General features: G+C 39.5%; 2 protein-coding genes and 1 non-coding gene across 3 annotated transcripts; 2 read left to right on the top strand and 1 right to left on the bottom strand.

The window, feature by feature from the left end:
• The first annotated feature begins 912 nt into the window (after positions 1-912).
• Positions 913-1019, top strand: LOC136216233 (small nucleolar RNA R71). The gene has a single exon (XR_010683227.1). It is a non-coding gene; the product is annotated as a small nucleolar RNA R71 (small nucleolar RNA).
• A 4165-nt stretch (positions 1020-5184) lies between these two features.
• LOC136202696 (probable serine/threonine-protein kinase PBL7) lies at positions 5185-7621 on the top strand. Its single transcript, XM_065993475.1, has 6 exons — positions 5185-6061; positions 6141-6398; positions 6472-6629; positions 6696-6775; positions 6854-7001; positions 7171-7621. Exons 1-6 carry the CDS (start codon positions 5593-5595, stop codon positions 7504-7506), a joined length of 1449 nt encoding a protein of 482 aa, XP_065849547.1. The 5' UTR covers positions 5185-5592; the 3' UTR covers positions 7507-7621.
• A 116-nt stretch (positions 7622-7737) lies between these two features.
• Positions 7738-8205, bottom strand: LOC136210618 (polcalcin Nic t 1-like). The gene has a single exon (XM_066001968.1). The coding sequence runs from the start codon at positions 8116-8118 to the stop codon at positions 7795-7797; it is 324 nt and encodes a 107-aa protein (XP_065858040.1). The 5' UTR covers positions 8119-8205; the 3' UTR covers positions 7738-7794.
• Between the last annotated feature and the right edge of the window lie 3863 nt (positions 8206-12068).

The raw sequence follows: 12068 nt of genomic DNA, 5'->3' as shown, positions 1-12068 counted from the left end.
CAAAACACTCCTGGCTTAGCATTACAGTTTCATGATCTCCTAATTTTCTCTTTTTAGAGATCAGTTCTTTTAAAAAAAATCACACACAGGCATATTCTCAAGAAGTTCAAGAAACGGGAGGTTAATTTCTATTTTTTTAAACACATTTAACATCTTGGAATAATCCTTCTCTAACTTAGCTCTCCTAGAATTAGGGTAAGGCAAAGTAACCTGTGTTGGTTGCAAGGCAATATCAGCAATTGAATTTGGATCAAAAAAGCACTTACCTGGGGAGCAGACGGGGTGGATGTGATAATACTAGGAATAGGGTTAGGCACCTCGTCTTACTGAGGCGTGATTGCTTTTGCTTCCTCCTCTGATAGTGCTAATCTGCTGATCTGTGTTTGAAGTCTTTGGCAGAAAGCTTCATTGTGTGCCAGCCTACCTTCCATGGTGCTCAGGACCTCCCTCAGGGCGTCTATATTTCTCTCCAATTCAATCTCCCCATCTGAGCCTTGATACTTGTCCTGCTTCCAATGTGCACTATATGATCCATATTACTTGAGATAGTGGATCTATTCCAGTACCATCGGGCACTCTACGTTCTTATGCCCTCTGCTGCAAAACTCACACCTCAATACTGGTTCTGGTGCTTTCATGTGAGCTACCAGCATATCCACCTTTGCTGTTAGTGCTGTTATCTGAGGATTATATTCTGAAGGTATCTTGGGGATCTCCTCAGCTGTTGTGTCTCTTCTCGAAGCCGGCTTCTCTACTTGCCAACATGCACTCCGTTCAGCTAACTCTTTCACCAGATTGTACGATTGGACTGCAGTCTTGTTGAATAGATTTCCTCCTGCTGCTGCATCCAAGGAGGCGTGGTTGACGGGAGATATTCTTGAGTAGAACATATCAACAAGTTGGTACTTCTTGTAGCCATGGTGGGGGCATCGCCTTAACAATTTTTGGAACCTCTCCCAGGCTAGATGCAGGTTTTCACTGTCGGACTGCCTAAAGGAAGTGATGTCGCTTCTAAATTGTGCAGTCTTTGATGGTGGGAAGTACTTCACTAGGAATGCTGATACTGTAGTGTCCCAATCAGTGAGAGAGCCTGGCTCGAGTGATTGTAGCCATTCTGCAACTTCTTCTTTCAGAAAGAATCTAAACAGTTTCAGAAAAATCTGTTCAGATGTAACGTCTTTGCATTTGAAAGTGCTGCAGTATTCCACGAATTTGTCAACATGTGAATTGGGATCTTCGTAATAATCCCCACCAAACTATCCCGAGTTCTGAATCATCTGGATCATTGCAGGTCTAATTTCAAATGATGCCACTGTTATTGCCGGATCGAGGATGCCAGAGGTATTTGTAGGCCGCTTTGCCTTTAACAGCTCCATGATTGACAAATCTTCAGCCATTGTCTCCTCCTTTCTCGACCTGCAAGAACAAGTTCAACTTAAGAATCAAGATGCAATGATGAGTGATTCCCAGAACCTCGATTCTTAGAAATTCAAACAATTATATCAACCTTTTTCAAAGTGTAAACTAGTTATAAACAAAAATAGTCACGGGCAACAGCACCAAAAACTTGATGTTCGTAAAATGTATAGTGGTTAATAGGACAAGTGTATCCTATCACAACAAGTAATAAAGTGCTAAGCACGAGATCGAACCACAATGACTATTTATCACAACTAGTAGACCTCAGGAAGCCAATGTAATTGTTCAGAAGGTTGAATAAGTTTGTGGAGTGATTATGTAAATAAATTACTAAAATAAAAGGTATGAATAGGAGAGAATTAGAATTAATGGATGAAACAATCTAAGATGGGGATTCTCTTAATTGGATTCCATGTATAGTTTACGGGGATTCAGGTTTATGTCCTAACGATAATTGACGGTAATCACCAAGTTAACGATGTGTAGATGGCCAATCTCATGTAGTCTATTCACATGCCTTCGGTTAACGGCTTGATTAGGCATATAACCTAGGTCATGCAAAGCATTAGGTTCTACGGTGATTAAGGCTAAATTCGTAGCCCAACCACTAGACTGTACTCCTAGTGGTCTCTAGCGAGGTCAAACTATACTAGTTCGGATTAAATAGTCTCCTTGGTCAGGTGTCCTATCTATCTATAATCCTATATTTATCAGGTTCAAGGCATTAAGTTTCACATAAATGAATATCATGTTAGTTGATCATCATCGAATCTCATTCTAGCAATAATCATGTCCCTGGTAAATCTAGGACATTAAGCATGCATAGTCTGATCAATTTGAAACAATTCCATAAACCCTAAATCCCTAATCATACATAGTTTACACAATCAATCTCATCCCCATCCCAGATTGGATGGGGATTAGTTCATAAATAAACCAACCACAAAATTAAAGCACAGAATATCAACAGGAATCATCATTAATTTGAAATAGTAAAAGTATAAGACAGAATAAGGAGTTAGAAGTCTAAAACCCGGTTTTGTCCGATTCTGATTACAAAAAGCTAGAGAACTCTCCTCTAACAATCTTCAAGAAGCTAAAACAAATTACAATGGAAATAAATTATGAAAAAAGGAAAAAAGGAAAAGAAAAAGGGAAGAGGAGAAGGAAAAAGAAAAGAGGAACCCTAAAATAGAAGATGTAAGCTCTATTTATAGTGCTCAGCAGTGTCAGGGGAGTTTTTGGAAATTTCCAGGGCAAAAATCGCATCCTATAGGCAAGGAGACACTAGGATATTGCTTCCCACCGTCTCGTCTCACCGAGATAGGAGGTGTCTCGGTGAGATGAGTGGATGTCTCGATGAGACAGTTGGTGTCTCATCGAGACGCCACGCGATGGTTCCCTTTGGGAACCATCGACACCGCCTCGTCTCGTCGAGACAATGGGTGTCTCGACGAGACATGTAATGTCTCGACGAGATAGGTCCCATATGGGGCAATATTACTCCGGCTTTTGTCTGTTTAGGTCCCTAGGCTTCCTAAATACGCTCTAATGGTCCCTAACGAATCCCGAGAGTGCTCTGAAGGTCCTTTATAGTCCAAAAATGCTCCAATTAGCTCGGGCCTGGTTCGGAAATGCTCGAATAGCACCTGGAAATCCCTGAAAACACCGAAACTGCCATAATTAAAGGAAAATATGCAATTTAACTAAAAGGTAACAAAATAGTACTAGATTCGAATGGAAACAAAGCGAAAACAATCTAAAACAATCCTAAAAACTCTATAAAATAGGGAGCTATCAATCAACGAAGTGTTTAGACATCTGCTTAAAGCCGATGATGGTTTTCGGTCCTAAAGACTTGTATCAATAAGAAGTAGAACCTTTTAGGGTTGTAGGAAATATGCGGCACATCACAACGTCAGTTGTCGTGGTAGTGTCCATAGCTTACCTAAAGTTCTTCACAAGAGTAGTGGGGTCAGTTGTCCTATCGTACTCCTTCAGTGGTGGGTGTTTGAACCCTTAGGGCATCGGTTCCCTCATGATTTTCTTGCACATAGGTATTTCTACTTTTGTGATGTTAGGATGTTCACCATCGATCTTGCCTCAGCAATGGTGCTCTTGAGCTTGTCAAGCTCCTTTCGTATTGCCTCGAGTTTAGCCTCTACGTCCTCATCTTTGATCGGGAGGTCCTCTTCTTTCAATGCTCGACGCTCTTAGGTTGGGGGCTCGGCCGCTCTTTCTTGGCCGACTCACCAGGATTCTACCAACCGGTGACGAGTCCGTCAAGGGTTGGAGTCTGGTGTCTTCCTTCTCTTGCCTGGACCGATCTCAAAGGAGATTGATCCATCTCGCATATGTTGCATAGAAGAGGAGTCCAGGTCTAGGGGCGCCATACTGGAGACGCTCCTTTCCCATTGGATTGGGTATACAGATCATTCCTTCGACTCTTCGGAGAACTGTCATGTCGGCGGTAGCAGCTTCGGACAATGTGGTGTCCAGTCGAGCACTTGGTGTCTTCAGGTTTGTTCATGTACCTCAATGTTTCTTCTCATATCACCAGTTTTTCTATTACCGCTGCCATTTTGATGGCATGCTCTTGCCTCATAATGTTGATGACCGCTTGAACAAAATTAAGGTTTTCTGTCAGGCACCGTGAGATTGCGCCTAAGAGCCTTTGTTGCCCAGGCTCTAGGGCTTCCCATTCTTCCACCATTTCTAGGATTGGGTCATTATTGACCATATGATTCCAACGCATTTCTTCTTCGGTGTTTCTCTAGATTTCCGTTGTGGGGAGTGCATGGTGGAAGGGATTTCGATATAACTGCTTAAACGAGTCATCATTGTATCAGTCCACGCTCATCACACCAATTTGATGTTGCTGATTTCTGAAAGTTCACGTGTCAACCTGCAACTGCAGAGAAGCAAAGTTAAAGGGGGGCCGTATGTATGACGAACCCGCTCCGATGCCTAAAGCAATTTGTGGAGAATACTAGAGGATAATCACAATCACTAATTTAAAGCCGTAATATAAATGTGAAAAATAAACATGTTTACCTCGAGCTGAGCTTACTCTATTTATGCTGATGTTGGGTTGTTGAAAATGATTATAGATTGTGGATCAGAGTGGGTCACATGTGGGTCACATGTCTCTTATTGATAGGAGAAAGTGAGTCTAGATATTAGACCTTGATATCCTTCAAGGCCTATTTGGCTCGTGATTTTCGGAATCGGCAGTGGTTATGGCAACAACTGGATTCTTGACCAGGTCTCCCAAATCAAACTTCTACTAAGCTGTCGTTTGGCTATATTTTATACTATGAGAAGCTGCCTATTCTATATTTTTTAGAGGGTAAGTTGGGACGTTTGTAGTTGTGACAAGTATATATTTACTTAATACTATCAATTACTAATGAGCTGATTAAAAACAGGAAACAAGTAAGTGAAACAAACAGAAGTTAAAGTCATGTGGTGTTAGAAAAAGGAAGAAAGGAAGTGTTGTTGACCGGCACTTTTGAAATCGGAGGAGGCTAGGTGGTTTTGCCGGATAAGGTAGTTGGAAGTTGGAAGATGTTGGATGTTCACCAAACTGCATATTTCTCTTCTTCATTATTTTTGTCCTAATCCTAATCCTAATCTCATAAGCCCACACCACACCTTTTCCCTGTTTTACATAATCTCAAATTAATCACTAATTATTAATCTCTCTCTCTTCTATATATTATTAGTAGTAGTAGTAGGTCGCAATGATGCTTGATTTGATGACCCAATTATATGAAATATGATAATTAATTAGTTATCCCACAAGCTTCCCTGTTGTGGGTTCTATTTGTCTACTTGAGACTTGGCAGCCAGAATCTCTTCTTCTTTATATTATTCCAAGTTCCAACCAACAATTCTTAACCAGACCAAAGTTTTTTTTATCTTTATTCTTTAATGTATTTCAACTAATCACCTATAATTGCTAACCACAACAAAGTTTTTATCTTTATTAATGTATTTCAACTAATCACCATCACAGTCTGCTTTGGTTTATATACACATGGTCCATACCCTTTACTCCATTTTTTGAGAAAAATTCTGTCCCACCCTTGAAGCAAAGCAGCTACAGCTTTCACTTTCTCTCTTTTTCTGGTATCTGGGTTTCTGTGCGCACCTTGAGATCTGCTTTTCAAAATGGTTTTTTTACAAGACACAAATAGCAGAAAAACCGCGATGGCCACTGAGTCCAAGGCCAAAACCCTTTTGGCAAAGATGGTTTGGCAAATTGGGATGTCCTGTTTTGTCCCTAATGAGAGTAGTGATACAAACTTAATTCAAAATGCAAACTTTGAACACAACAAGGCATGGTTACTGGCGGAGTCCGGCGGTGCTGAGCTAACAAATGCGGATCCGCAGTCGGTTCACTCTTCTTTCAGGTTCAGCATCTGTTCTCAGGTGGAGCTGGAGTCAATGAACATGAATTCTTCAGGATCAGCTACTGTTTTGATGGTCAATTTGGACAATGGATTGAATGAGACTACAACTAAGGAACTCAAATGGAGAAGAATTCAGTCTCTAGAGAGAAGTATCTCCCCTGTGGCAAATTCTATGGTGAGATTTAGTTATAGTGAGATTCTAGCTGCTACCTGCAATTTCTCTAAAGGTACTGAAAATGCCCCAACTTGTGTTCCTGTTTTGAAAAGTTTGTGTCTTTTGAATCATGTTGATGTTGATGTTGATAGGTAGAGTTTTGGGAAGAGGGGCCTTAAGCTTTGTTTTTAGGGGTAGAGTTGGAATGTTGAGGAGTGTTGTTGCCATTAAGAGGTTAGACAAGGAAGACAAGGAGTCCTCAAAGGCTTTTTGTAGAGAATTGATGATTGCAAGCTCTCTTCACAATCCTAACGTTGTACCCCTTGTGGGTTTTTGTATTGATCCGGAGGAGGGTTTGTTTTTGGTGTACAAGTATGTCTCAGGTGGAAGCTTAGAGCGCCATTTACATGGTACGCTATGCTTTCTTCAGTTCTGATTTCAGCTAGTTGTAAATTTTGTGTTGACTTTTTGATTGATTTGCAGAAAAGAAGAGTTGGGCACTTCCTTGGTCAGTTAGGTATAAAGTGGCACTAGGAATTGCAAAGGCAATTGCATATTTGCACAATGGAACTGAAAGATGTGTTGTTCATAGAGATATTAAACCTTCAAATATACTCCTTTCTTCTAAGAAAACAGCCAAGGTAAGGGTTTTTTCTTTTATAGTGTTTCAGTTGAAAAACAAACAATGAATGTATTACTGTTTACAGTTGTGTGATTTCGGATTGGCCACTTGGACTTCAGCACCCTCAGTACCATTCCTTTGCAAAACTGTTAAGGGAACATTCGGGTAAGATTTCAGCAACTTTGAAGATTTCTATTCCTTTCCTCTCATTTTGTTGATGTTGATGTGTAATAAAATCTGCAGTTACCTGGCTCCCGAGTATTTCCAGCATGGGAAAGTGTCTGATAAGACTGATGTTTATGCATTTGGGGTTGTACTCTTAGAACTAATAACAGGAAGGAAGCCAATCGAAGCAAGGAGGCCTCCGGAAGAAGAGAATTTGGTTCTATGGGTAATTTCATTTTATTGAGTTCATCTTTTACTTTTAGCAAATGGTTGTTATATTATGGCTTGAAATTCTTCAAGTGTTGTTGAATATTGCCAGGTTTATAGATAAAGAATAGTTTAAGCCGGCTTCTAAAGCCATTGCCAGGTTTATTTGATGATACATTGTCTTGCAGGCTAAGCCTCTTTTACAGAAGGGAAAAGGAGGCATAGAAGAGTTGCTTGATCCACAGATTAGACCACACACTTTGAAAAAGATCCGTCAAATTACCCAGATGATTGAAGCTGCTGCTGCCTGTGTAAGTAACGAGGAATCTCGACGTCCAGGCATCAACGAAATCATAGGTATACTAGGAGGTGAAAAAGAGAGAGTATACTCAAGTAAGAAGAAATCAAATTTTTCAGGAATTATTGATTGCTACCCTCAACAACAGACGAAAAGTGAGATGAGGAGTCATTTAGCTTTGGCAATGCTAGGAGTTTCAGAATTTGAAGATGATCACAGTCGCTGACTATTTAACTAACTAATGAAGACAAGTCAGAATAAAAATTGAAACTGTAAATAGGAAAAGGAGTTAGTTTTGTTTAGTATACATATACATATCATAATTGTGGGATCAGAATTTTTGTTGTGTGCATACATACATACATATCATATTTGTTTGATACAATTATTCAGAAGAAGCAAAGTATGATGTCTTTATAAATCAAACAAACAAACAATCAATCAATCAAAATCCATATATAAATCAAAAGGGTGACATAAATAAAAGGAATTGATAGGTAAAAGAATGAAAGAATTAAAAGACCTTGTTAACATCCTTGATTAAACCTATATTATTAAATGCAAAAGCTTCGAACTCAGGCTTTGAAATGAAGCCATCGCCGTCTGTATCAATCTCGGCCATCATTCGCATAACCTCATCGCTGGTGACATTTCCCAGTTTCTTTAAGCATTCACCGAGCTCCGTGGAGGAGATCTTGCCGTCTCCGTTCAAGTCAAATTTTTGGAAAATGCGTTCCCGCTCAGCCAGAAATTCAGGAGTGTCAAGTTTTTTCTTCAACTCCTCAAGATCAGCAATCTTCTTTAACTCCTTACTATCATTTTCTGCAGCATCAGCCATTTTGATTTCGATTTTCTTTTCTTTAACTAATATGCTTTTTAAAGAGGGACTAATTCTTCTGTTTAAGGCCAGCCTTTCAAGTCGGAGTCAAGCTGGATCCCCTCATTATTCTCCTATTTTATTGCCATTCTTCAAACCCCATATAACTTACAAGCCTAACTCGGCCTTATAATATTCATTTCCAACCCCATCAATTTCAACTAATCAAAATCATTTTTTTTTGTTATGTTTTCTCAAAATTCAAACTAATTAAATAAAATAAGAATACATTAATTTAAATTTATATATACAATTTTTTTTTTATTTTGAAATTTGGAAAACTTTATTAATAAACCACCAAAACATCCTTAAATAAAGCATTCTCAAGAGAATGCCAAATGGGATTAATAGAAGAATAAAAAAAAGACTAGCATTGGAAAGACCGTGACTAGTAAAAACATGGACAACATCGTTCGCTAATCTAAACGAAAATGTCAAACTAAAATAAGATCGTTGATGAAACAAATCTTTGCACTCCCGTATAATGACTCCAAACTCATTCAGATCATACTTCGTGCAGCGAATACAATCATCCACAAACTTAGCGTCAAATTCAAAATGGACATCATGAAGATCAAGAGAGAGAATCCACACCCTCCATGAACGAACTCCACACCCATTAAGCACAGACCAACATTGGTTCTGACAACATACAAATGTCTATCAAAAAGTATATACCGAATCATAATACAATTGTTACCTATCTTCCACAAGAACAAAAGCACCTTTAGAGGCAGCGAGAGATCCCACAGAGAAGTCCACCCAACATTAGCAACAAAATTAGAATGAGAGTTATGGAGGATGTGGTACCTGGACATCGAAGAATAGCATCCTTCTTTGGTATACTGTCAAATCAAACGATCATCTAACTCCATCCTTGGGATAATCATGTTACAAATGGAATGAGTCTCCACACTTAAGAATCAATTATTTACCTTTCCTCGATCCCAAGCCCTCATTCTAGTGACAAAAAATCGAAAAGAGTACCATGTTACATACCTGAGATGCAATCAGAGTTAACACCAAAATTACCATCACGAATCAGCTCGGATCCTTCTGCACTATCTGATCCAATCCGCTAATGTAACCCACTACAAAGTAAATCAATAGAACCCCATACACATCTCCAAACGTAACTAGGATTATTGCCCAGTTTAAAGGAAATGAAAGTAACCTGAGGATAGTATTTCGGTTTGAAAATCAGGTTGCAGAATACAGTTAAAATCACACATAGCAATCCAGGGTAATGTGGATGCTAAGTGAAGACCCCGCAAGAGGTTCCATGACTCCTTGTCTATTTCTAGCTGCATACCCATAGAAACCAATACATCTCCAATCCCCTGCAACCGCATCAGGGACTATTAACTCAATATGGTGATCCGAGTACCTTCTTATTGATCTTAAACATTGATTTTTTCCACAACATGGCTAAGTTGCCACTCCTTCCTCTCCTACTGACAGCCAAGCAATTACCAAACCGTAACTCTCGCCTCAAACCTTTCATTCTAGAATCATCAACCAACGTCTCCATCAGAAATAAAATATCCAGATCGCAAGCCCGGACTAGCTCCCCCAATACTCGAACTGTTGAAACACAATTTCCACATTGATTTTGATTATGACAAAAATATTAAAGTAAATTAATATCTTCATAATTAATAACACATTAAAATAAAATATTGATTTATTTATACTAATGTGTTTGTTGAAGTGTTTGATAATATAAGCATTAGTTCAAAGAAATTGAGAATGTGCCTTAAGGTCTAAATCCAAGCCCACTTCACAAAGGCTTATGAAACAAAGCTTGAGCCCAGTCTTTAGAAGGATCCAGAAGCCTTCCAGTTATCTCAAAAATAAGATCATTTCCGGAAGACAAGAATCAAGCCACGTTGGACAAGATCAACAACGTTGGACAAGACAGAGTTGACTTCTGCACAACTGACAATGCCCATACCAGATAATGAAAGTTTCAGAACCAACAGACAGATTGTCTCTTGGTCAACCTGAGAAATTTTCCTGATTTGGCTAGACCAAGAAGTCTGCCTCCGACCAACTCTGGAGCATAATGCAACAGACAAAGACAACGGTAAAGGATAGAAGATCATTGGTTATTGGCACTGGGCTCTAAGTATTGAAAATGACAGTCAAACGTTTTCCCTCTCAACGGTTATTTTGAGTTTCGAATTCAACCCAGCCTCAAGTGTCAACTATAAAAGGCCTCTCATTTGCAACATTGGAACTTGATCTTCAACGCACAAAAACTCTGAGTGATTATTCCTTGAAGTTCCAAGCAAAACAAAAGCAAAGCAAAGCAAGATCTGTTTACACACACCTTCATATCTTTCTATGTAATCTTTACTTTAAATTCATTCAAAGTGTTCTTAGATTAGAACAAAATTAGCAATTCTTTAGAATAGTTTGGAAGCTCTATTTGTTCGGTATTTAGCAAACAGAGTTAGATAGTTCGGAGTGTAGGATTATAGAGCAAGGTACTCTGTAATTGCTCAACAACTATTGTAAGTGTTTGTGCTCTACCAGAAAGAGCTCAGTAGTGGATTAAAGCTTGGAAGACGAATTCTGAGGATTGGATGTAGGCAGGAGGCCGAACTAGGATAAATCTGTTGAGTATCATTTTCTAACTCTTACTCCTTATAGTTGCTTGCTGTTAATTCGGAACCATTAACCAATCAGAGTTATATCTTAAAAGTGCAACGTTCGGAAGACTCATAATCGTTACCTTTCGAACCAAGGACAAAAGCAATCTTAGTTGGTAATCAACTAAAGTTGCCTCTGAACTTCAATATTTGCACTCTAAGTTGTGTTGCTGTGAGAAACGTTTTACATTTGGTAATTTTTAAAATCTGTAATAGTTCCATTAACCCTCCCCCCCTCTAGAACTAATTCTCACATAACTAAGGGACCAACACGAACTGCATAGGGATTTTTGAGACCCCGGCAGTTCCAGCTAATGCAACTCATTGGGCTCGACGGGCCTGCATCTCAGGGCTCAGTGGGCCTGCATCTCAGGCCTCGCTGCTACAAATGTCAAAGAGTGCTCTACATCAATCATAGAATCAGAGCTCTCAGTAATAGGTGTTGTCTGTTTATGCCTTACAACTTCTGCCTCCCGACCTTTCCCTTTGTCTGTCGCCAAAACCTCTCTTCTGCATTTTCTAGCTTCAAGAAGTTCCATTCCCTCTTCTTCATCACTCCCCATACCCGCATCCTGGACTTCGATATTCATTGAGTCGTTCCCACCTGCCGCTTCCTCATCCAAACCCACACCATGCTTCGTTTGTACCTCTGATGTAGTATTAAGCTGCCTCGAAATTATATTTGGGTCGATATTCTACAAAATTCCCCCTTGGACTCGCATTGGTTGTTGGTTGCTGATATCTCCGACTTCCTCTTTCTATCTAAAGATGATGTCTTGGGAAGCTCTTACTTATTGTCCTAGGTTCGTACTTACCATCATCACCTGAATCCCTCAACCATCTTGACCCCCATTGGTCCCTTCCTCTCCAAATTCGCGCTTTAAGCCAATCCCCCCACTCCTTCGTCAGTTTCGAACCTTGACTTTCAAACAATCTTCTGCAAAACCTATCAGAATGCCCCAATAGACCGCACAAATAACAAAATATACCTAGCCTCTCATACTTAAATTTTATGAAAGATCATTCATCCTTAGACCGTCAAATCTTTTTGTACCTCTTTAGCGGTTTGTTGACATCAATAGAGACCCTGATCCGTATATATTGTCTAAATAGCCCAATTCCATTCTTGACATCGTACTCACGGTAAACACGAAGGAAATCCCCTAGCTGCTTTCCCACGTTCTATGACATTGCACCAACTAGTAAATTATAAATCTGGACCCAAATATCCAGGGACTCCAGTGAAACCATCTCAAC

The sequence above is a fragment of the Euphorbia lathyris genome, chromosome 1, assembly GCF_963576675.1.
Source record: "Euphorbia lathyris chromosome 1, ddEupLath1.1, whole genome shotgun sequence".
In the NCBI taxonomy this organism is placed as follows: Eukaryota; Viridiplantae; Streptophyta; class Magnoliopsida; order Malpighiales; family Euphorbiaceae; genus Euphorbia; species Euphorbia lathyris.
This window is presented reverse-complemented; position numbering and strand designations above follow the sequence as displayed.

Excerpts from the sequence above, each read along its gene's own strand:
- LOC136202696 (XM_065993475.1), top strand. The coding sequence starts at position 5,593 with ATGGTTTTTTTACAAGACACAAATAGCAGAAAAACCGCGATGGCCACT. Across the intron at positions 6,630-6,695 it reads CTTCTAAGAAAACAGCCAAG|TTGTGTGATTTCGGATTGGC; the intron begins GTAAGGGTTTTT and ends TACTGTTTACAG. Across the intron at positions 7,002-7,170 it reads AAGAGAATTTGGTTCTATGG|GCTAAGCCTCTTTTACAGAA; the intron begins GTAATTTCATTT and ends ATTGTCTTGCAG.
- LOC136210618 (XM_066001968.1), bottom strand. The coding sequence starts at position 8,118 with ATGGCTGATGCTGCAGAAAATGATAGTAAGGAGTTAAAGAAGATTGCT.